Raw genomic sequence first — 27,001 nt, forward strand, 5'->3', positions numbered from 1 at the left:
TAGTAGTAGTAGTAGTAGTAGTAGTAGTAGTAGTAGTAGTAGTAGTAGTAGTAGTAGTAGAAGTAGCAGCAGGAATAGTAGTAACAACAGATTTACTAAATGCTTTCTATGTTGTCTCAACTAATCTTTGCAACTGTGAGGCACATATTATCCCATTTTACAAAAGAAGAAAACAAGATTTAATAAGTATATCTAAATGTCATAGATCCACTTTATTGCTGCTAGATAAATTTGGAATTCACATTTGGCCTTTGCCCAGCTGTAAGCTATGCCTAGTTGGTCTCAAAAAACATATTGAATCCAACTCCAGGATTTCTGACAAATACAGATGGTTTTGTGCTTATTTCTACAAGCAAATGAACACATGTTCTACAGTAAACTTGTTCCTATATAAAACTAAGTAACTATAAATTAAATTATTTCCATTTTGTGAAAAGATTCCTTGTCTTTCAAAGACAAAAGTATCAAAGGATATCAAAGGATACAGTTTTTTTCAAATTATGAACTATTAATGACCATATGAAAACACTCTGAAACACTATGAGAAATGCAAAATAAAATTTGAGCTTCTTCTCACACCTAGAAAATTGGTAAAAAGGACAAACAACAGTGGCAGTTAATATGATAGTGGCTATGGAAGTCAGGTACTCTGAAATGCTATTGTTGATCTATTAATCCAACCACTCAAAAACAATTTGAAAGGGGAAGGGACATAAGTTACACATACCCTTTGAGCCAGTTGTATATTGAGCATAGAGCCTAAGCAGGTAAAAGTCACAAATAAAGGTAAAGTATGCGCAAAATATTCATAGCAGCGATTTTTGTTGCAGCAAAGAATTGGAAATAAGGTGCCACATAATAAGGAAATGACTATGCTGAATGAAGGGAATGAATGAAATAGAAATGAAAACTATGAGGAATTTCGGAAAATGGGAAAACATGTCTGAGCCAATGTTGAGTGAAATAAACAGAAATAGAGAAATGCACATAATGATGAAAATTAAGTAAATGAACACTGAAAGTCAAATAAATATTAAATATCTCTATCACATTAAGGTGAACTGATACAGATTGTGAAGTAAGCTAAGTGAAGGCTAAATTAAGAGAAATTTAGAAACAACGGGTATAAAACCAAACAAAAAAATGTGGTATTTACTTACATTTATTTATAACAGAATTACTACATTTTGCTCATTTCATTTTAACATATTATTTATTGCTTTATTTTCTGCATTTACCTTCACTTACATGTGCATATTTTTTCCTAAGTCTTCATACTTCATAGTCTGAATCAGTTTATCGAAAAATGCTTCCATGCTTCACTGTACTCATCATTTTTATTTCTGACATCACAGTAATATACTATTATATTCATTCAACCACACTTTGGTTAGTCATTCCCCAATCGATGAGCCTCTCTACTTCATTCACAATTCTTTACAATCACAAAAGGTGCCCTGATAAATATTTTAGTATTTGGTCACTGACCACCTTGGGATACATGTATAGTGGAATCTCTGGGTTAAAGGATAAGACCATATTAGTCACTTTGTTTGCATAATTCCAAACTGATTTTCAGAATCATTGGACCAGCTGGACCAGTAACGTATTAATTTAACCCTTTTTCTACAATCCCTCCAACACTATCATCATCTTTGATCATCTTTGCCAGTTTGCTAGTTGTGAGATGAAACCTTAGAGCTGTATCGATTTGAATTTTTCTTTACTGTTAGTCATTTGGCTCATTTTCATCACATTACAATAAAATTTGCAATAGTTTTTGGAAAACATTTATTTAAATTTTTGAGCATTGGGGAATGGCTTTGGATCTGTTAGTTGTTGATATGTCCAGGATCACAGAACTTTGTCAGAAACATCTGATAACTAAGATTACCCCCCCTCCATTTAACAACTTCCCTTTCTCATTATAGCTGCAGTAATTTTATCTATGCTAAAGTTTTTCAATTTCATGTAATCAAAATTATATATCTAATCTTTTTAGTTATCTCTATATTCCTTGTTTAGTTAAGATTTACTCCCTACACACAGTTATGAAAGATATGTAATGTTTCTGTTCTAATGTTTCTCTGGTATGATCTTTAATATTCATATTCATTTTGAATTAACTATGGAATACAGTATAAGGATGTTAGCTGAATCTAATTTCCGCCAGACTGCTTTCTAGTTTTCCCAGTTGGTCATATGAAAGAGGGGGTAATTTCATAAGAGATTTATGTTTTAAGGTTTAACATGGGAGTTATTAAGTTTAATTATTTTTAATTCTCCCTCGTCTAGTCTATTCTGTTGACTGCTAATTTATAATATAATTTGAAGTTCTGAAGTATTATTTGCCCTTCATTCCTACTTTTTCATTATTTCCCTTGGTATTTTAAAACTTTTAAACTTCTGAACGAGTTCTGTTCCTATTTTATTGATTCTTTTGATAGTTTAATTGGGCTAGCACTATTAACTTAGGAAGTATTATTTTTTTTTATTACATTGGCATAGCTGAGCTACAAACACTGCCTGTTCTCTCCAATTATTTAAGTTACTCTTTATTTCTTTAAGGAGTGCTTTGTAAATTTTATCTATACTGGTACTGACTGTGCTTTCATAGATTACTAGATATATTATGCATTTTGTAGTTATTTTGAATGGATCATCCCTTTCTATTATTGCCTCTTGGATTTTGTTATCATACTGTGATATTTCTGATTTTTGTCGGGTTATTTTGTAGCCTACAACTACGATGAAGCTTTCAATTAAATCGGTGTCTTTGTTTATTCTCTACAATATAAACCATTGTGCCATATCAGCAAGCAGGGATAATTTTTTCTCTTCTTTGTCTTCTTTTTGTGCCTTTAATTTCTTTATCTTGTCGTATTCCTATTACTAATACAAATTTCTAGAACTATGTCAAATAACAGTAGGGAAAGGGGGTAATCTCATTTTATTCCTGTCCTTACTAGAAAAGCTACTGGTATTTCCCTATTGTATAAAATTGTAGCTTTTCACTTTATAGAAAGTTTTTATTCAGTGCCAAAAGCTTTCTTCTGCATCTATAAATGAAATGGTGTGGTTATAGATATTTTTATCTTTGAGACAATTATATCTTGCATCTCTAGTATAATTCCAATAGTGAATTTTGATCATAGTGAATTTTTTGTTGTTGTTAAATTGTTATAGTTCCAGAGGGGTTTTTTTGGAGGGGGGGATTTTATTTTAAAATTTTAACTTTATATTCATTAATATTGGTTTTTAATTCTCTTTCTTTGCTGTATGCTCCCTTGGTTTAGATGTAAGAATATATTTGGCTCACAGAAAGTGTGGTATGGTGCTTTCTCAATTTTTGAGACTAGTATGTGTAGTATAGGTATTAATTTTTCTTTGAAAATTTGACAGACTCCTGCAAATCCATCTGACCAGGAAATATTATCTTAGTAGTTCTTTTATAGTTAGTTCACTGGATCATTTAAGATTTCTACATAGTGATCTGTTAATTTGAGAATTTTATATTTGTTGTAGGTAATCCCCTATTTCTTTTGTTGGCATAGAACTGTGTATTGTAAATTATGATAATTCTCACTTCTATTGTCAAGTGCTACAAGTTTTTAGAGAATAGCATCAGACTGAACTTCTCGATAATCTCTACATAATGTATGCTCACTGTGGTGTCATAGCTGGAGTCTTGCATGTACAAACTCTCCACTCTTATCTTATTTGTAAGCTTTTTATCAGCAACATCCATAATGGCACCCAAGTTGCAGATGCTACACGCTACACCTAAGGCAGTCTCAAGAGGCATCTATAAGCATGGATGTGAAGAAGGCCAAGGTGCAAGGGAAAGGGAACAATGTAATTAACATACCTATAAAAAGAAAGAAGGAAAGAAAGAAAAAAAAAAAGGATGGCCTATGTAAGGGGAGAATTGGAAAACCAGAGGCCATGCTATTGAGGAAACTGGGCGGGTGAGGGAAAGGCAAAAAACCAGAGTGAGATAACGGGTTTAGACACCCCAATCAATACTATCTCAGAGAATTATGAATCTTAAGTACACAAAAATGAGTGTTATATTAATCTGTTATTTACACGACAGAGTACTGAGTTGGATAAAGGTAGTCAAAAGAAATTGATATATTTCAATATACTCACAGGGAACATAATGCAAATATTCATGAATTGCAACTGGTTTGCATATCTTTATATAATGAATAAGTCCTTCATATAACATACCTATTGACAGAAAATTGCTAATATAAATATTAACATAATGACAGAAAATTGTTAATACCAAATATTACTTGCCACTCCCTTAATGATCCCTAGTAATGTCAGAATTTCAGTTAATGTCTTTACATTCCTAATCTTAAAATATTTACTCTTGATTAGGTTGAGCTGAACCACACCCTAAGTCCCCCCTACCCAGAGATTTTACCTTGTAAAGGAACATAGCTTAAGCTACATCTCAGCTTCTAATGTCCTTGCTCCCTTCCACTATGACTCATGGCAGGAAGGGCAAAACAGCCAAGGGCCACTGGGGTCTCATGACCAGGCTCTGCTACCTCATACAACTTTCTCCCTCTCCCCTCCTAAAAGGATAAGAACCTTTCCTTATGAATCGGATGGCGGGACATCCCCTAGGGAGGCAGGTTTTGCTACCCTGTTATCTCAATTAAAGACTATTTCTCAACTTAAGGCTTTGATTTATTTCAGGACTTGACACTATCTTACACCATAAATGTATTAGCTTAAATTCTCTGCTTTTCTGGGTTTACAAGACCAGCGTCTTGGGATTCCTATTATTTTGTTACTCCGCCTGCTCAAATTAATATAGTTCTAACTTCCTCTCAGATCAATTTTAAACTTAAATTACTCTGCCAATGGAGTGGAAACCTGGTTCTGCTTTATTCACCCAACTGTCTCTCATGCTACTACCCTACTACACCTATGCTCCAGACAGTCCTCTGCAACGCTTCCTAAGAAAATTAAGTTCATTCTAGCTTTTGTCCATGCTGTTCTTCCTCTACCAAGCCCCAATCAACAATCTTTCACAGTGCTAACTCTTCCATAAAGCCTCCAGCCAACAATGACCTCATTCCTACCTACTAGTCCCACTTGTCTTTTGTATGAGTGATCTCAAACAGATTGCATTTGTTTTCCTTTTATAGCATTTTCCCTACAGCAATACCTATACCTTTGTTTCCTCTCACAAAGACTTGTTAATTTAATTATATATTCATCTGAGCAAAAGGGGCAAAAAGCCAAAAACCACAAGCTGACTGTAGGTTTGACAACTCTGGTCTATGCTATATTTTATGGCATTTCTTTCTGCTTAATACTATTGTACGTTGTTTTGTATTTCCCTAATTTTTTCATATGCACACATATATGTGTACTATACTTTAATATTTCAAGGAGTCATTATTCACATCCATATCCAGCTTCATATTCCATAAGGGCATCCAACCCAGCACTCAGCACAGTGCTTGGCCCATAGCAGGCACTTAAATAATACTTATTATCTTACTGACCTGCCATTTTCTTGCCATCTTCCACGCCATAGCAATCTCCAAACCACTCAGACCTCCAGAGATCATGCCCTGGAGGAATTAATCTACTCGATTTTGGAGCTCCTAATTTAGGCCTGGTCTGTCCTGATTAGCAACAGTGAGATAAGTGAGCACAAACTCACAAAGCCAAATATATGTAGCCAGTCTCAGATCAAGCCTTGCTTCACATTTCATACAGTCACCTACCCTAGTCATCATATAAATCACCTCTACATACACACACACCCCCCACACCACACCACACTCCTCTCTCCACCTTTTGCTCTGGGAATAGTAATCAAATCAATACAACCAATGCTTCTGGAAAAAGCATGTCAATCATCTGCTATATACCTTCATGAACCATCCCCCGTGACTTCCCAGACCAAAATTCCCTTCCCTTCACCACTCCCTCACATGTAAATTTCCTTCCATTTGCATTCACTAGTCATTAGCATACTGCATTTCTTTCATTTATTCACTATTTCAACAACATAGGTTCTCTTCTTTTACTGATGCAGACTGCAATTCCTGTTTATTTGAGTAGCTGAAAAAATGCTTCAATTCAACGCCCTTAATTCTCACTTCTGGTGATGAGGTTTCCCCAAACTTAAGTAGGATGATCTTCAGATGAGGAATATTCAACCCATAATTGAAATCACTGCAGATTTAAGTTAGCTGTAGAAGGACCAGGGATCACCATTATGACAGAATAAAGCATCAGAACAGGACTTTAGTGGATTAAAGTTCCTTCTCCTAAAAGATTATAAGATCCTAAATGACAAAGATCACGTCATATTTCTCTTCTGGATATACCTCACAGAAACTGGCAAAATGCTAAGCATAAAGTCTCTGCATTTCCCACATTAATCTGGGTAAAATGCTTTGGGAATTTAAATATATAGCCAAAGAAGCATAAAGTTAAGTCCCATGAGTCAATGGAAATGGAACACTCACCAAGATAACATGGATTACAAAAATTTTTAAGCACATTCAAACAAATTATATCTCTTTTCACAATAAAAATTATTTTCAAAAGTGATATAAATAGATGCATATTTAACCATTTACAAGGAAAAACAACACAAGCATTAAAATGTACATGGAACCCTATTCACATCACACAAAACATGGAACAATTTGAAAAATGCTCTGTTAATTAAATCAGTTCTCTGTAGAATCTAACTTGACTTTTTTCTTCTCAAATGTACCCTCTTTATATATATATATGTGTGTGTGTGTATATATATATACACATATGTGTGTGTGTGTGTGTGTGTGTGTGTGTGTATGTATATGAAATTTTTTGGGGGGGGTGAGGCAATTGGGGTTAAGTGACTTGCCCAGGGTCACACAGCTAGTGAGTGTCTGAGGCCACATTTGAACTCAGGTACTCCTGACTCCGGGGCCAGTGCTCCATCCACTGTGCCACCCAGCTGCCCTCTTATATTTTCTTAAATGTAAAAGCAGAACAATTGTTAACCACCATTTATGTAGCAATATTTTCTATACTTATATACTTGAAGGAAGGTAGTAAGTTTCTTGACAGTCTCTGTTGATTGTACCACATTTCGGAGTTCCTCTCTCTCTCTCTCTCTCTCTCTCTCTCTCTCTCTCTCTCTCACACACACACACACACACACACACACAAAATCGTCCTAGTAATTATTTTATATAAATAGGATAATATCAAAAAGTGGAAGAAAGAAAAGAAGCCATTGACTCCTGAAAAAGAGTATTACTAGTAATATCCAAAGTCATTAATGACAGTGAATAGATGGAAATTATTCTCATTATGACTATCATCAAGTAACATAAAGTTATTTCTTCATTTTATTCAGCTTCCCTGGGGCTGAAGTTCATCAATTGCAGTTTCACAAAATATCCTACTCCAATAATTCTCAGTCTTGGTTTTCTGTTGTGGTGGCCACTATATCTTAAACCCACAGTTTGCTTCAGCAAGGACAATGGTAAACTTACTTATACTGTTGTTGTTCAGTCATTTCTGACTCTTTGTGACCCTATCTGGCAAAGATACTGCAGTGGTTTGCCATTTCCTTACAGATGAGGAAACTGAGGCAAACAGAGTTAAGGGATTTTCCCAGGGTCACACAGCTGGTTAAGTGCCTGAGACTCGATTTGAACTCAGGTCTTCCTGACTCCAGGCCCAGCACTCTATCCACTAAGCCAACTAGCTGCTCTTCTAACTTACTAATAGTTACCTAGCATTAAAGGTGTTTTAAGGTTTGCAAAATGCTTTACAAATATTTTTATTATTTCATCTTCACAACAATCCAAAAATAGAAGTAAAAATCCCCATTTTACAAATTTACTACTGAAATCTTAAAGCAAAGATTGTGTATTTGAACAGGATATGCTATTTTTCCAAACTACTTTCCTTGCTTTAAATACCATGAAACCAAATATAATTCAGTCAGATTAAATGCTAAAATGCAAAATAGCTAAGCACACACACAAGTCTATTATCATGATGGCTTGACTTCTGCTCTTAATAACTGAAAAGGCAAATAAATTTTTAAAAAACCCAATAACATTTAAACAGATTAGAAAATCTAAGTCAAGGTATGTAAAGCAAAAAAAAATCCAAGTCATACAAAATAACAGGTTGTTGTATCTTTAAAAAGAAAACAACTAAAACTCATAGTTAGCTTTAATTGGAACTAATCACAATTCTACGCATTCTGTGCTCTGGAAGCATGGGAGTTTCATTAGCTAAACAATATAAAATGAACACTATGCCATTCTAGGCTAGTGCTTATCAGTTTCAGATTTTAAGATGCTCCACTGCTTCAAACTGCATTAATTTAAAAAGTCTACCTAGATCTGAAATTTCTTCTTGAGGCATAATCTTATAGCTATGTCCTAAAGCTCAGAAGATTAATTGTTCATGGTGAAAATGCTAACTTATCACTCTCTCTGGCCCGTTGGATGTGACTTTCTACCAAACCAGCTCATTAGGACTTTGTACAGGGAAAAAAAGAAAGAAAATGAAAAAGGAGCAACCAACCAAAACTGTACTTGTTGTGCCATCCAGCAAATAGCAGAATACTATACGCCTGCTTTCATAGTGCACATAAGGGGCTTTTTATACCATGCTTGCTGCCCTACCTCTAGGTCACAGCTGTATTCCATGCCATCAAGGAGCGTCACTTTACACGGCACCGTTTTTATCTTCTTGGCAGCCTTCTGGGCTACCTTCTCTACCTTGAGCTCAGTAGTCTGAACTTCCTTAGTCTCCCTTTTAGCTGCTTCTCCTTCTTGTTTGTCTTCCCGGATTCCTTCCACCTTTGCCACTTCTATCTCTTTACTATCTTCCTTGGCAGGCTGTCGAGAAATCAATATCATAAATCATTATTATACAACAAAGCCTAACCAACTTCCCAAACACAACCATTCTGACAAATTTAATTATCTCTTAACCGTGGGTACATTTTTATTATTTTAATACTCTGATAACTATTTTTCAGTATAATTGGTTTCCTCTGAATTCCTATGGATTTTATTTTATGGCATTTAGAAATATTATTGTGAGAAAGGGTCCTTGGGCTTCACCAGACTGCTAAAGGTGTCTGAAGATTTATATGAACTGATGCAGAATGAAGTGATCAGAACCATGAGAACGGCAACACTGTACAATTATCAACTGTGAATGACTTAGCTATTGCCAACAATACAATGATCCAATGGACCCATGATGAAAAATGCTATCCATCTCCAAAGAGAGAACTGATGGATCCTAAATTCAAATCAAAGCATACTTTTTTAACTTTATTTTTCTTGTTTTGTTTCAGTCTGTATTTTCTTTCACAATATAGCTAATATGGAAATATGTTTTGCATTAACTGCACATATTAATTTATATCAAACTGCTTGCCTTCTCAAAGAAGGAGCAGAGGAGGAAGGGGAAAAATGTGAAACTCAAAACTTTCTAAAATGTTTAAAATTGTTTTACATGTAACTGGGGAAAAAGAAAGCATATATAAAAAAAGAACCACTGCTCTAAGCTAACCATAAGTAATTGCTACCACTGTAAATAATAATGTTATTTTAAAATCTCCATTATCCCTATCCAGAATGCAGATTTCAACATTCCAATGGGAAAGGGACAATGAAATACAGAGAAATTGTTCTTTATCTTTAGTTTGCTATCTATCAGTTAACTCTATCGACAATTTTGGCATTAAAGAATAAAGTTCTAAAGTCACTACAATGCAAACCATACTGATAATTAAAAATTAATCATTCAAACCACAAGAAAAACATCCAATTTATACAGCCAAAATCTTTACATAGTACTGCCAAAAAGTTGACAAAGAATAAAAATAAATAGGAATTTCTGGGTTTGCTTTACTTTCAAAGCATCATAGATCTAGCACCCTTCTAGAAGGAGCCCTCAAAGGCCATCTACTCAAATCTTTTCACATTACAGAAAGGAAATGATCGAACTAAGGCCCAGAAAGCTGAAGTGAATTGTCCAAGGTGACCAAAGTAGTAAGTGACTGAGATTAAGATTTTAATCTAGGTCTCCTGACTTCAGAGCCAATGAACGCCTCTTCCTCTGTTCCATGCTGCCTTCTGCCTTTTAGTCAAATGAACATCTAAATTAAACTAAGAGGAAGCCGGCTCAAATTGATCCCAAGTTATAACTTAATTTAAAAGTTACCTTGATTTAAAAATTACCACTGAGTGGTACAGGTAAAAGAGGGACGGACAGCCTTGGAGTCAAGCAAGGACAGGACAGGATGACAGGAGTTAAGAGCTAGAATGAACCTTAGAGACAATATATCTCCCTTTTATCTAATCCAATCCCCCTCATCTTTACAGGTGTGGAAACTGAGGGCAAGAGGGGGAAAATAATTTGCCCAAGGTTTTGCCACTAGCTGTGTAAACCTAGTTAAGTCACACTCCTCCTCTAGACAGCAGTTACCTTCACATGCAGAATACAGCAATTAAACTGGATAATCTCTAAGCTTCTATATCCTATAATCCTATTCTTAAGGGTCTCCAGGTAGAGACCAGTTCCTAAAGTAGTATGGATGCTCTTATCAGACTAGAGGAATTCTGAGTGTTTAAAGACTGACCAGTCCTTTTTATTTCTCAGGCTTCATCACTAAGCTGTCCCTTTATTAGTTCCAAATCATCTTTTTAAATGTACCTGTGTCTCAGCACTACTGACTGAATGCTTCTCGTCCTTATCATCAACTCTAACCTCCTGCCGTTTTCTCTCGAGGATTTCCTCTGTGTCACCCCTGGCCACGCTCCCTTCTTCTGGAAGGGATTCATCTTTTTCGACTACGGGCTCTTCCACAACAGCCTCTGTGGGCTCCTTCCTTTCGACTCCATCTTTGGCCTCCACTAGGTTATACGATTTCTGTTTCTTAAGCCACGGGGGTATGAAGCGAGAGATGCCCCGACTCTCTGAGGGATCCTTCTCCTTCTTCTGACTCCGGGGGCTGCTTTTGCTAACGGCGGCAGTGGGGGACGCTGGACTTTTTTCTTCCTCGGGTTCTGAGGATGCATTCTGTTGACTTTCTGGTGCTTCTTCATCAGGTTTCTCCTGGGCAGCGTCTGCTCCTATTTGCTCGGCCTGCTTGTTCACTTCAGACTCGGAACCGACTTCAGTAGTCATGGTCACCGTGGATGCTAAAGATAAAATCAAAGCACAAGTGTTACCTTTGCATTTGCTCTCAACATTAACCTAAGGGAAATGGGCAAGCAGAGAGGGAGGGGAGAGCGTTAACTGCTATCCTCCCTCAAAAAAGAAACAAGAACAGATGAAAGCAACTCTGAGGTTTGGCACACATAAGCTAGAGGTACAAAAGCACCAGCATCTAAAAAATAGAGCATTTAGTTTGGGTTCCTCTTAATGCTTAGCATAGTGCCGGCACACAGTAGGTGCTTGATAAATATTCATTGACTGACTGATTGTTTAGTTCTCGTTGATACCCAAGACTTGCAGACAGAACCGATAATTGAGGGAATCCTCTTGACCAGGGCAGATTGGTTGTCTGATACTTAAAATCTTAGACAATAACCTAGGGCACAGAGGTTAAATGAGGTTAAGCATGCCCAGGGTCACACGGCCCAGTAGTTAAAAACTATAGATATTTAAGGATGTGAACTACAGATATTTAAGGAAAAAACTTCCCTGTATTTCACTGCCCTTTCCCTGAGGAATGTTGAAATCTACATTCCGGAAAGGGATAATGGAGAGATAATGGAGATATTAAAATAATGTATTATTTACAGTGGTAACAATTACTTATGGTTACCTTAGAGCAGTGGTTCTTAACCTCGTTTATGTCATGGACCCCTCTGGCAGTCCGGTGAAGTCCAAGGACCCTTTCTCAGGATGGTATTTTAAATGCATAAAATGAAACATGTTAGAATGAGCATCTGAACCCAGGTCTTCTAGACTCTGAGGCAGAGTGGCTCTCTACCCACCAAGCCATGCTTCCTCTGAGTATCTTCTATATGAATATAAATGAATTCCCAAATGCTAATGGGGCAGCTAGTAGCACACTGGATAACACGCTGGGCCTGAAGTGAGAAATACCTTAGTTCAAATTTGGCCTCATAAACTAGTTATGTAACATTGAGCAAGTTACTTAACCTCTAATTGCCTCACTTTCCTCATCTGTAAAGTGGAGCTAATAATAGCACCTACTCCAAGGGTAGTCAGATAATAACTGTAAAATGCTTAGCACAGTGCCTGGCATATAGTATTTTATAAATATTAGTTATTATTATTACTGATATAGAACTCAGAATTTCTTTCATCCTGTATCCACCCCAGATAATAACTATAATGAACTCTTATAAGACAATGGTGTTTTGCCTTTATAAAGAAATTAGAATTTTGTTCTATTCTCTGTAAGTTAACTTGAAATTTCTGCTGGTGGTGACATTAAAAGTATTAAGACTTTTTAATTTTATAATCTGCCAGTTTTTAAGCAAAACTCAAATTCTCCAAAGATGCAAAGTATTATTAAATGAAACAGATAATGATATACCATATACATCTTGTATGTACATAGATTTGTATATTGTCATCCCCTTTAGAATGCCAACTCCTTGAGGGTCAAGGACTGTATTTTTGCCTTTCTTTGTATCCCTGGTGTTAATAATTATTAGCACATGAAACCCACTTAATAAATATTTGTTGAATGGCTTACTGTTGAGAAAACTCTAAAATCAGAAATTTTCTATTTTTCACATCAAATTTCAAAACATCCTTCCTTCTATTCCAACTTACACCAATTCTAGAAGCATCAAAGTACAATCAAAGGCCCTCCAATCGCCACTAACTCCCCAAACCCTTCTTTTTTTTTTTTTTTAGAGGGGATCTGGGTTGTGTACTAATACAACAGACTCCACTCAAGCTTGAAATAAGATACCTATTTTCTGAAGGTAACTGTCTCAAGGTTGAAGCAAGTAATTCCAAGGAAATTACACTGAAAGGACATTAGAACTGAAAGGCACCTTGAGGGTTTGACTCAAAGCAACTGAAGTCTACAGAGAGTGACCGGCCCCAGATTACAAAGTTAATTTAGCAGCAGAGCCAGGATCAGAATCCAGATCTAACTCCAAAGTTCTATTACAAATTTTGCCTTACTGTAAAATACCAAAAGGCTTCTTATAACACTGCTGTAGTTGGTGTTCAAAATTTTTTAAATCAAAGCAGTACTAAACCTAAACATTCGATGATGTTCCAAATTTACTTGACAACTAACAGCCCCACTACTTAAGTTCATTTATGAGATTGAGATGTCTAAAAAAGGGCTAATGTTGACAATTTGCCAAAATATTTTAACAGCAGTAATACACTGTCCTCAAGTTTCTTACTGCTATGTTAAATACATGCAGGTATCATTTGCTTTTAGTGTGTAGTATAGCATAAAATCTATTCTGGCCTAGGAAATTAATCAAATATTTGTTGACCTGACCTGTTGATCACAGTGTGAACTGTGAAATTATTTTATAATTCAATCAAGGTCCTATTATTAATTAGTTTGTCATGCAGCAAAATAATCTATTCATATATGTTACCCTTCCTAGGGGCACTTGAGTAGCACAGCGTATAGAGAGCTGAACCAGGAGTCACAAAGACCTGAATTCAAATCCAGTCTTAGACACACTAGCTCTGGGACTCTGGGCAAATCACTTAACCTCTTTCTACCTCAGTTTCCTCGACTGTAAAATAAGGATAATATTTTAGAACCTACCTCAACAGGTAGTCGTTAAGGATCTAACGAGATAATATCTGCAAAGTACTTAGCACAGTGCTGGGCACATAGCAGGCATTTAATAAATGTTTGCTTCCTTGATTCATTCTTAAAGAAGGCCAGTGCCATTATGAAATATAGAGGAGCATAAATGAAGACTACAATCTAACATAATAGTGACAAAGAAAAAGATTAGCTTTTCAGATTACGATCACATTAACAAGAAAAATCACGTGAAGAGATCTTATTCAGCCTTAGCATTAATGAGCTAATGGACTGGGGAACTAGAACCAGTTGGGCCAGATGTTAATTAAAAACAAAAAAAGTCATTATGAAGTAGCTCTGTTTCATTACAAGGTAAAACTGTACAAAGCAACTTCAGTTAAATTCATCTTAAAATCACTACCAAACGTTTATAAATCAATGACCCAATGAAATAGAAACATACAAAAATGAAAAAAAAAATGGCCATTTTGAGCATTTTCACTTGAACTATTGAATATCATTCTATTAATGTTAGGGAGCAAATTCTTAAAGCAGTTAAAAAGGTCAAAGATAAGTAACTATGTCTTCATGGTTCTTACAGTGCCTCATAATAAAAGTTACACAATAATTATTTTGTTGATATGATGCCTTTTTTGCACAAGATTTTTAAATCTGTTAACTATGTTCTTCTTAAGAAACCATAATTCTATACAATAGCAATACTTTCATCTGCCTCTCCTAGGACTACAGAATCCTACCATTTTAAAGGATCTTAGTAATCATCTCATCCACAACCCCTCTCCCCCTTTCTCTTTACAGATGAGAATACTGAAGCCTAGATAATTATGTGATTTGTCCCAGGTATGAATAGCCAGGCTGGGAAGAGAAACCACATATTCAAATTTCTACTAATTTCAGGGCTTCCCCCCACTACTAATCTCTAATTACTTTCCCTTAAAATCTAGTATTTATACAGTTATACATTAAGTAAAATATTTCCTATGTTTCCATGTGCCTTATTATCATCAGCTAAAAAGAAGATTGCAGATTAACAGCAAACTCATTAGGAGATCATGTGGTTTCAACACAATCAGCACGTTAGCATGCTTCATCTGTGCTTATAAAAGTTTTCATTATTGTAACAGTACCATGAGAAAAGCCATGCATCACTTAACCTTCAGTCATGCAGAAGTTTCCATTAATAAAATAACAAGTACTGGTTAGGTGGGCAGCTTTGTAATATAAAACCATTCTTCTTCAAAAGAGAGGTTAGTAACCAAGCTATCAACTTCACTATATCCATATACTACTTAGTTTTGTTTTGTTTTGTTTTTTAAATCAGTCACTGATTAAAAACCAGGATGGTAATATTCTAAAAATTTCTAACCAGGAATTTCCCAATATTTGGGGGAAGAAGAAAAACTTGTGAATTTCTAGAAGTCTTGAAATCATCAAAGGGGAGTTGAGGATAGGGGTGGGTGGAGGGTGGAAATGAGGTTATTTATAAAGCCCCTGAAGGAGGAAAGGACTGGGCTCCTAGCTGAGCTTCCATTTTATGTAAGAATTCCAGTACACAATGAACATTTGGGCAGAGAATCTTAGATTTGAAAGGGATACTATAAACAATCATAAACAACTCCCATTTTTTTACAGGCCCAAATTGGTTTCTCAATGAATCCAACCCTAATATCAACTACAAGGATGGTCTCCCTCCCTTAACTTCTCAAATCATTCTAGAATTTTTCTACATGTGTATGATTTACCTTCTCATTCAGTTATTTGCATACTTATTTCTTCTGTGGCACCTCCTCCAAGATGAGGGGAACTCTTAAAACGGCAGGAACTTGTTATTTCATTTTTGCATTTTTGCATCCCTACTCAGAGGAATCAATCAATTAATCTCTACCCCATTTGAGGCCTGGAGGTCCACAGTGATAGCTAACAGCTGTACACAATTCTCCCTTCTGGCCTCCACATATTAACTTCAACCTTACTGACAATGTGGGGGTTGGGGGGGGGCTCCAATCTAGGCAAGAAGCCCCCATCCCTATCCTTGCAGGAGGAAAACTAGAATTCCCTCTCTACTCTGACCAGTAGGCCCCCCCTTCCCAATGGTGGTAAGCTGCTGCTGTAGGACAGATATACAACTTCTTGGGACTTCTGGGTCTTTCTATTTGTCCTATTACCCATCTCTCTCCTCCATGTATTGTCTTCTCCAATCATTGAGAACAAGGACTGTGTTCTTTTTGTATACCCACCCCCAGGACAGTGCTTGGCATACAGTAAGAACTTAATAAATTCATTCATTCATCAATCAATAAACATTCTCTATTAAGGATGTGCTAAATGCAGGGGCACTGTATTAAGACCTAAGAATATAAACACAATGCAACAATCCCCTACTGGGAAGGAGCTCACATTCTAATGAGAGACAACAAGGACGTACATAAGTATATAGAGCATAAATATAAATGAATGCAAAGTAGTTAAACACAAGGTAGTTTGGGAGGAAGGACAATGGCATTTGGAAAGGGTGATGGATTTATATAGAACAATCATTTCCCAACTTTTTGGTTTCAGGACCCCTTTATACTCTTAAAGTTACTGAGAACCCCTAAGAATTTTTATGTGGGCTATATCTATTCATATTTACCATATTATAAATTAAAACTGTAAAATTTATTAAATATTTTGTATTAATTCATTTTAAAATAAGTCTGTTACACAAAATAAGCATTTTAATTAAAACATACATTCAAAAACAAAAATTTAGTAAGAATATTCTACATATTTTTGCAAATCTCTTTAAGGTATGGCTTAATTTGGCAGCTAGAGTCTCATATCTACTTCGACAGTCAATCTGTTAAGATATGCTGTTTTGGTTTAAATATATAAAGAAATCCAGCCTCACACAAATGTATACTGTAGTTGGAAAAGGGAGGAGTATTTTAATGGGCAGATAATGTCAGTATTATTAAGAAAAATAATCTTGACTTTGTGGTCCCCCTAAAAGGGCTTCTCTGTCCATGGACTACCCTTTGAGGACCACTAACACAGAAAGTGGTGCTTGAGCTGTTCCTTGAAGGAACAGAATTATATTACAGAATTTCTATAAAGTGGAAAACAAGAAAAGGGTACATCCCAGACATAGGACACTGGTCAGTGCAAAGGTAGCATTTATCAAATGTTGGTAAAAACTGAATTTAGTGAAATGTCTAAGGTTACACAAGTGATTAGTAGCAGAACAAGGATGAGAACTCAGGTCTCCTGATTCTCAGTCCAGTCGTTTTTACACTATCATATAATTAATTAGCTGTCTTTAGAAAGGGCAGGGTAAAATAAGAGTACCCTCAAATTTAGAGATTTACCACATAAAGGCTTTAAGATCTAATGACTGCCATACCCCACAAAACCGTGTCATTCTCCTATGTGGAGGGGAAGAAGAGAGGAGGAAGAGAATGCCTGCTAAATGCCAGCAAACATTTTACATATATATGTGTGTGTGTGTGTGTGTATATATATATATATATGTATGTATGTATATATATATATATGATCTCATTTGATCCTCACAATAACCCTGGAAGGGAACTGAGGCAAATAGAGGTTAAATGACTTAACCAGGCTCATACAACCAGTGTCTGAAGCTGGATGAGTCTGACTCCAGGTCCAGCATTCTATCTACTGAGCCACTAATCCACCTACAACACCCCACATACCAAGAAATCAGGTGTGAAGTCTTCAAGCATCCTACTGGTATCTTCACTCTGCCCATGTCTGTACTAAACAATCCCCTGTACTGTTATTTTACTTAAAGTCAAATTTCTATAGAACTAATTACTGATGTGAGATGGGGCCTGCCTTAGAAAAATAAATCCTCTAAAAGTCAGTGTATGATATAGGCTTAAAGGCTATAAAAAAACAAATTTTCAACACTGTTCCCACCCCGCCCTCCCAAGGACATATCAAGCTTCATGTACTTGTTACCTCTAAGGTTCCTTTCTACTCTAATATCATGAATAACTAAGAGTTCTGCTGCAAGGGAGAAGAGTGGGTTGAATTAAGGAATAGTAGCACTACATCTTTAGTCAGCTCTGATTATCCTATAGATGTTGCAACAGAATCATTTAAAATCTATTGATTTAAATAAACAGAAAAGATAAAGTCACCAAGTTAACAAGCACTTATTAAACCTCTATTATGTGGTCAGGCATCATGCTAAGCGCTAAGGATACAAAGTCAGGCAAAAATAAACCCACAAACCAGAGCCCCTGCTGTAAGAGTATGTAAGATTTTGATTACTATGCATCCTAAAAATAAGGCTTTCTAAACCAAAACCAACAAACCAAGCAAGATGTAAAAAAGAAAGGTGGTGAAACAAAAAGCCTAGTTCAAGCAGCAATTCTGGTCTATCTTTGAAAGAGTTTGTTAGCAACTGGATGAAGAATAAGGGAGTTGAAGGAAGAAGGCATGAAGAAGAGAGACAACTTCCCAACTCTCCCCAAGTCAATTTTTTATAGTACGTCTTCATTTTTTTTCTATGAAATATTGTGATGGGCCCTGAAATTAGAGAATCCCTGCTCCAAATGGATCTAGGAGGCCTACCAATTTAGATTATCAGTGCAGCTAGCCTACGTTTTAGCAGTGTGTGTGCATCTGTGCGCATATATGTGTATATATGTATAGATATATTTGCAATATACAAATTTATGTCAATGCATCAATTAATATCAAATAGCCTAGGAGAAGGTAGGTGGCATAGCAGCTGACAAAGCACCAGGACTGGAGTCAGGAAGAACTAAGTTCAAATATGTCCTCAGATACTTGCTAGCTGTGTAACTCTGGGCAAGTTACTTTGCCTCAGTTTTCTCATCTATAAAATGGGGATAATAATAGGAGCTAACTCCCATGGTGGTTGTGAGGCTCCAACGAGATAATAATTATAAAGCACTTAGCACAATGCCTGGCATGTAGTAGGTCCTATATAAATGTTAGTTATTATTGTTGTTGTTGCCATCAAGTCACTTGTAGATAATTGATAAAAAAGTATATTCCTAAAATATTTTAGTGGTTCCTACTCCATTTATCTTTATATGGTTATCATATATATTTTTTAAAAAAGAAACTAGGTTCAAGATAATGGTTCTATAAAATAGTTATCTTTCTTTCGTTGTTCAGTCATTTCAGTTGTGTCCGACCGTCCATAATCCATATAGGATTTTCTTGGCAAAGACAATGTTGTTTCCTTCTCCATCTCATTTTATAGACGAGGAAACTGAGGTTAACAAGGTTAAGTGACTTGCCCAGGGTCACACAGCTAGTAAATATCTGAGGCCAAATTTGAACTCAGGGAGATGAGTGTTCCTGACTTGAGGCCCAGCACTCTATCCACCGGGGAATCACCTTTCCAGAAAAATATATCACTTCAGTTTTTAAAAATTATTCCAACTACTTTTTACATTTATTTTGTAAGTCACACTTCAGTGGCAAATAGAAATCCAGAGGATCAAATTAACTTTAGAGCACAGTTATATTAGTCTCTATGCATAATCTGTATAAAGTAATGAAAATGAACCCACAAACATAATGAAGCTTATGGGGGAAACTCACACGTAATCATTAGTCATCACCTGGCTATATGCCCATGCACACCTGTCTTTAAATACCAAGGTCTTGAAAACTTGTCATTTTTTCCACACATTCAAGGCCTTTTGAGTTGAAAGAGAAAAATCTAACACCTCCAGTTAATGTTTATTAAAAGAACTATAAATTCCACGTCCCAAAATCTCAAAAAAAAAAAAAAAAAAGACTGCTCAATGTTCACCCAAGTAAGGGGTCCTTTTCTTCCCATTGAGGGTGGCGTATCTATTCAAAAGGACCTAATTTAAGCTATATCAATTAAGAATCATATTTGCTTAAAAAAATATTTGCACGCTGCATCAAGTATGATGACAAGAAAACAGAACTGTATCAAGCAAGGTACCATAGGCACCTGTCTGGCTGAATCCTGGAGAAACACTCTTCATCAGATGTGAACCAGAGGCAGCGGCAAACGGCAATCACTCCAATCATGGCCACTGTTACTGAATAGTAATGATGTGTACAACAAACTGTAGGATGAAAGCTCCTTGACAGCAAACATCCTCCATTTTCCTTTGTATGGCCATTGCCTACCACTGACTAACACAAAGTAGGCATTTGAAACTTGTTAACCAGCACATGCTGCTTCTTCTCTCTTTGGCAATGAGAAACACTACGTATATGAATTAAGGTAAAGAAGACTCCACGTGTATATTTTTATTCTTTTAAGTTTAATATTTTACTTGTCCCCAATTACATGTAAAAATAATTTTAACATTTTTTTAAATTTTGAGTTCCAAATTCTCTCCTTCCCATTGCAAAGACAAACAATTTGACATAGTATGGTATACATGTATATTCATGCAAAACACATTTCCTTGTAAATCCATATGTATATTGTTACAGAATTTAATAACAATAGCTACATTTTTCACCAGGATGGTTAATGGACAAACTATTTCCTCACCCTCAGTTCCATTTTCAAGGCCATTGTAACATTTGTGAGCCAGATGGTCACAGTGAGAGTGCCAGTGTTCATTCAGTCACAGATCAGCGTAAAGTCAACTAGTCTCCACAGGCATTGATCGACACTGTGGTTTTGTATATTGTGCCCACCATGCTCAGAGTAGTTAACATTTACCAACATTCAACAAGAAATGTAGATGCTACATGAGAGCAAGAATCCTGCATTGCCTACACTTTTTTATCGCCCCTAACAGAAGCTGCTTAAATAAAAGGTTTGCTAAATGTTAAATAATACCATTAGTTTGCTATCTGATTTCCATATAGCCTTATTCACTGTGAGTCACTTCAACCCTCGGACTGAATTCAAGCACATGATTTGGGATTTAATTGTCAAGATGATCCTAGATTTTAAAAGTTTGTCCAAGTTAACAACTTTTTAATGATACACTTCTGACTCAAGGTTATCTCAGTGTCAAAATAAGTACTTTCTTTATGTGAACAGTTACAAGAAACATGCCATCAGTCAATCAACACAACAGAGCTTACAAAGACTGTAGCCATGGCCAATTGGAGACAATTTTAATTCAATTGAACTTAACAACTATTCATGGAATGTATTATGTGCTACACGCTGTGCTAAGTGCTGGGAATATAAGACCTGGCTTCAAAAAAATTCAATTCTATGACTGGGGACAATAAGAACATATAAGCATATCTAAAATAATCTCGAATTAGATGTGAGGTTAATTTCGAGAGGAATGCACTGATAGCTGCAGAGATCAAGAAAGATCACATATAGCAGGAAACCAGGAATTCTATGAGGAAGAGATGAGGATGGACTGAATTTCTGGCATTGGAGACAACCTGTGCAAAGGCATGGAGATGACAGATAGAATGTTGTTGGCGACAAACAGCAAAAAAGCTATTTGAACCATAGAGTATTAAGGGAATAATGTACAAAGAGTCTCTGTCCTCCAGGGATTTATAGTCTGTTGGAGAGAAAGGATACGTAAATAGAAAATTAAGAACAAAATATGCCTCATGAATAACTGAAATGTTACTTCCACATCCACCACATCCAGCCCCCAAAATGAACCTGACGAAACTATTCAGTCTATTCCAATTCAGTCACATTCATGAAATAGGAAAGGTATGAAACGAAACTGAATTCCTACCATATGATGACTTAAGACAATCTCTACCTCCTCAAGGAAATGGATTTCTGTCAGATTATAAATAAGAAAGCTTCATGAAAAACAACCTGACAATACCCTGCCCCACCATCAATTGGGAGAGACAGAATCAGTGGGGTTCTGCAGAGGAATGAAGTGAAGCAAGTCTGCTGTAGAATGAGAAATGGGAAAATTAGACAGCCCTGCCCTCAAGGAGAGATTGCATTTTTCCTTAGTGCCTCCAGTATGCTAAAAATTCTTGACAGATTTTTTTTTTCTCTCCCTCTTTTCCACCAATTATGGAGAAAAGAAAAAGTGTCCACTCCTCATTGTTACTGACCCACATAAAAGCAGGCTAAGGAAATTATTTCTGTTCACAGTGTGGAAGGCTAGGAGTCAGGGTATTAATATTCGAGAGCAATATTGGGGGGGGGAATGGGGGGAGAGAGAAAAACACACACACACACACACACCCCACCCCACTACTCAGTAGCTTCCTCCTACTCAATCATTAGGGGAGAGGAAATAGGGAACAAAAGTTGTCACTGCAAGAACAAAGATACCATCACACTTCCTGTCCTTACCTCTCCCCTAAATAACATCTGCTCCATTTCCCTCAAGTGAAGACCTGAAGAAGGGAAAGCCTCAGCTCTCTGAGCACTTCGTAGTTACACTAAGCACTAAGCACATTCTGACTAGTATTATAGGTGTGTACGTGTTTTCTCTTCCCACTAGGCAATAAGCTTCCTGCGCCTATATACTGTATCTTAACTAGGTCTCTCCCTGGTTTAGCACAGTGCCTTGTTTGTTCATAGTAGGAACTTAATAAATGTTTGCTTCATTTATTGAATTTTAGGAGCAAACAAGCTACTTTCTCCCATTAGAATGTGGTAGATGACTACTCTAATCTTCTGGGTTATCAATAAATGTCTTTTTTTTTTTATGATTGCTATAATGACTTCGGAGACATTTATTCTGGTCACATTATTCACTACTTTACAAGAAGAGAAACTAAAAATAAAGTTTTGTATGAGGCTTGTTAGGCTCCTTCCAGGGACATTTATAATCCATTCATCAAGCAGACCCTTACCAACAATAAACAAGCACAAATTAAATTGGCTTAGAACAGGCTAATTAGAACTAAGTTCTAAACCAAAAAATTGTCTTTTCCCCTGATTCTTTACACATATCCACCAATAAGCTACCTTTTTTTTTTTTTTGTGGGCTAGGCAATGGGGTTATGTGACACAGGGTCACACAGCTAAGTAAGTATCAAGTGTCTGGGGCTGCATTTGAACTCTGGTCCTCCTGACTCCAGGGCCAGCGCTCTATCCACTGTGCCACCTAGCTGCCCCCAATATGCTACTTTTAAAAGAATTGTTTGGGAACAATTCAACAAATTTCAAAAACATTTATTAAGCACCAACTATGTGCAAGGTGGGTACAAATGAGGTCCCAAAGAGTTGGACACAACTGGAAACAACAACATGAGCAAAGTACCATTTTCAGTGATAGGGGAACAAAATCAAAATGAAAATCAATGCCCTCTGGGAGATTGTTTTCTACTGATGTAATATAATATCTATACAACTAAATCTAATACAAAGAAAATTAGGAGAGAACATTAACTACCGGAAATGAGGGGGGAAATAGGAAGTTTTATGAAGGATGTGGCACCCAAGTCAAGTGTTGAAGGATAAGGATTCTGAGAGACAGTGATGAGGAAGGAGTTCATTCTAGGCACAGAAAACTGCTTATGTGAATATATTTAAGTGGGAAACGGAGTACTGAGTTTGAAGATTTGCAAGGAGTCCATAAGAGTTCATGAAGGGGAGTAGTATGAAATATAACTAGAAATGCAGAAGTCAAGATTGTGGAAGAATTTTAAATGCCCAGCTAGGCAGAATAACAGGTTGGAGGTGGAGGCACTGGGGGTGGGGGGGTGGTAAGGGGGTATAAAAATGCAATCAACAGTAATGGCAAGAGCAATGTCTTAAAACAACCACTACTCAACTTAATCTGTAATATCACTGATGTGGGTACTGCTCCCAATGACACATAACATAACCCATCCAAGCTGCCCACATTATACATATCCCACCTTAAGTCTAATGCAGGGCATTCACCCAATGTGCTGGGGGATACCTTCCTTGCTTTCTCTTGAGATTATGAAGATACTATAACAGTATAAGTCCCATTGATCATTTCAATTCTTTTAAGAATATAGTGTCCATGATAGAGTCATATATCATCACGAGAAAATGTTGGTATTAAAAAAATAGCTCTTTTTTCAGGGAGAAGCTTCAACCTATTCAACTTGCACCAATATGGAACTGTAAATTGGCACAGCCTTTCTATGAAGCAATTTGGAACTATGCCCTAAAAGTTATAAAAACTCTGCATAAAAACTTAGACCCAGAAATATCAGGACTAGACCTATATGCCAAAGAGGAAAGGGATGTCTACATATACAAAAATACTTATAGTAACTCTTTTGGCAGGCCCCAAAGCATGGAAAATAAGGGAGGAACCACTTGGTGGGAAATAAACAGATTATAACATACAAATCTAATGGAATATTACTGCTCTATGGGAAATGACAAAATGGACTGAGGAAAAAAGTTTCTGAGGAAACTGGGAAGACCTTTATGAACTGAGGCATAGTGAAGTGAGAAGAGCTGGGGGTATAAAATGATAGCAACATTATAGAGAAAAGCAATTTAAAAGACTTTAGAACTCTGATCAATACAATGATACATCACAAGTTCAAATTACTTAAGATGAAACACATCACTCACCTTCTTCCAGAGAAGAGATGGAGTTAAAATTTAGAATGAGAAATGAACTGAGACCTGTCCAGTGTGGGAATCACTTTTGCTGAACTATTCTTATGTTATGAGGGTTTGGTTTTTTGGGGTTTTTTTTGGTTTAATAGAAAGGGGGAGGGAAGAGTTAATAAATTCTAGAATATATGCATAAATTAATTAATTAATTAACAAATAAAAGCACCAACCAATTTTTATTGTTGTTGTTCAGTTTTTTCAATCATGTCCAAATCTTCATGATCCCATTTGGGATTTTCTTGGCAAAGATAATGGAGTGGTTTGCCATTTCCATAAAAACTAAGGTAAACAGAGTTAAGTGACTCACCCAGGGCCAATAAGTGTCTGAGACGACATTTGAACTCAAGTCTTCCTCACTCCAATACCACCCAGCTGCCCTACTTAAAAATTAAGTTAGAGAATTGGGTAGATTTGAAAGTGGCCTATATTGTTTCACCCTCCAAAATAAAACAAATTAGGAAAGTTACCTAGGGATCTGGGGCACATACAAACACAAATAAGTCAACAAGCTTGATTAAAGTATTTAAAACACACTCAAAGACACTGGCTCCATCTGTATGAACACTTCTTGTACTGAGGTAGATCACAACTTCCATATCATAGTATCACAAGATAACAGATTTAAATTGTAAGGGGCATTAGAATTTACTGTCAGGAGGGGAAAGCAGTGACTGTCTTGAGCTCTGTCCCAAAGCCTTCCAAATACCTAAAAAAAATGGCTCTAAACAAATTCTAAAGCAGCAGAACCCACAAAAAGACAGAGTGAAACAAATTTCCAGCCAAAGACAGCCTGGATGGTTGATCAGAAAGGTATACTGCGCTGGGCTGGGAGAGGAGCCCAGTGCAGCGTGGGTGCGCAGGCCACACCCTGGAGCAGGCCTCAGAGGACTGAATCACGGGCAGCTGTGGCGGTTTCCAGACTTCTCAACCCAGGAACGCCAAAGACAACGTGGAAGGTCAGTGGGAAAAGTCTGTGACTGCAGTGAGAGAGGAGCTACGTCTCAGCCACAAGTCCCGAGCGTGCCCTCGGGACAGCAACTGTTTCCTGAGCTTCAGGCCCACAGACTGAGGGGGAATCGAGTGGCTGATCAGAGGGGGAATTGCAGGGATCTCTTTGCCAGTGCTGAGGCAGGAATCTCTTGCTTTACCAGTGCTTGGATCTGGGTCACAGTTCTGAGGGGCGGTCCTGGGGCTAGGAGGAACTCTGGTGCTGTGGAGCTTGTTGTGGCTGTGGAGAGGAAACACTTTGCCCCTTATCGTAGCACCTTGGAAGAACTGAAAATTTACAGGTCCCTAGAAGTACCTCTGAAAACAGCTGTACAAACCCCCGAAGCTTGGGACAGTACACTCTTCACATTGGAAACAGACTTTTACCTTAACAAAGAGTTTAAAACTCAAGTAATTGGCCGGGATCATGAGTAAGCAGCGCAAAAATTGTCAGACTACATTATCTTACTTTGGTGACAAAGAAGATCAAAACATACAACCAGAAGAAGACGACAAAGCCAAAGCTCCTACATCCAAAGCCTCCAAGAAAAATATGAATCAGGCCCAGGCCTTTGAAGAGCTCAGAAGGGATTTTGAGATGCAAGTAAGAGAAGTAGAGGAAAAACTGAGAGTGATGCAAGAAAATCATGAAAAACAAGTCAAGAGTTTGCTAAAGGAGACCCAAAAAAATAGTGAAGAAAATAACACCTTAAAAAATAGCCTAACCCAAATGGCAAAAGAGGTCCAAAAAGCCAATGAGGAGAAGAATGCCCTATAAAGCAAAACTGACCAAATGGAAAAGGAAGTCCAAAAGCTTACTGAAGAAAATACTTCCTTAAAAATTAGAATAGAGCAATTGGAAGCTTAGTGATTTTATGAGAAATCAAGACACTGTAAAACAAATCCAAAAGAATGAAAAAATAGAAAACAATGTGAAATATCTCATTGGAAAAACAACTGACCTAGAAAATAGATCCAGGAGAGGGAATTTAAAAATTATCGGACTATCTGAAAGCTACTCAAAAAAAAGAGCCTAGACATCATCTTTCAAGAAATTATCCAGGAAAACTGTCCTGATATTTTAGAACCTGAGGGCAAAACAGAAATTGAAAGAATCCACTGATCTCCTCCTAAAAGAGATCCCCAAAGGAAAACTCCTAGGAATATTTTAGCCAAATTCCAGAGTTCCCAGGTCAAGGAGAAAATATTACAAGCAGCCAGAAAGAAACAATTCAAGTATTGTGGAAATACAATCAGGATAACACAAGATTTGGCTGCTTCTACATTAAGGGACTGTAGGGCATGGAATATAATATTCCGGAGAGCAAAGGAGATAGGATTACAACCAAGAATCACCTACCCAGCAAAACTGAGTATAATCCTGCAAGGGAAAAAATGGTCATTCAGTGAAATAGAGGACTTTCAAGCATTCTTGATGAAAGACCAGAGTTAAATAGAAAATTTGATTTTTAAATACAAGACTCAAGTGGAACATGAAGAGGTAAACAGGAAAGAGAAAATCATGAGAGACTTATTAAGGTTGAACTGTTTACATTCCTGCATGGAAAGATGATATTTGTAACTCATGAGACTTCTGTCAGTATTAGGGTAGCTGGAGGGAAAGAATTATAAGTATGTATATATAGATAGCTAGATAGAGGGCACAAGGTGAG

At 36.7% G+C, this 27,001-nt stretch overlaps 1 protein-coding gene across 7 annotated transcripts in view; it reads right to left on the bottom strand.

The window, feature by feature from the left end:
• EPB41L2 (erythrocyte membrane protein band 4.1 like 2) overlaps nt 1-27,001 on the bottom strand; it is a 274,065-nt gene that overhangs the window by 143,088 nt on the left and 103,976 nt on the right. For all 7 annotated transcript variants that reach the window (XM_027848549.1, XM_027848548.1, XM_027848547.1 and 4 more), the window contains exons 2-3: nt 10,726-11,213; nt 8,679-8,894 (exon numbers count right to left, since the gene is read on the bottom strand). In XM_027848549.1, the coding sequence (XP_027704350.1) occupies nt 8,679-8,894; nt 10,726-11,199 (690 nt within the window). In that variant the 5' untranslated portion in view covers nt 11,200-11,213. The remainder of the gene's footprint in view (nt 1-8,678; nt 8,895-10,725; nt 11,214-27,001) is intronic.

Source organism: Vombatus ursinus, unplaced genomic scaffold (genome assembly GCF_900497805.2).
Source record: "Vombatus ursinus unplaced genomic scaffold, bare-nosed wombat genome assembly UNPS02006779.1, whole genome shotgun sequence".
Lineage (NCBI taxonomy): Eukaryota > Metazoa > Chordata > Mammalia > Diprotodontia > Vombatidae > Vombatus > Vombatus ursinus.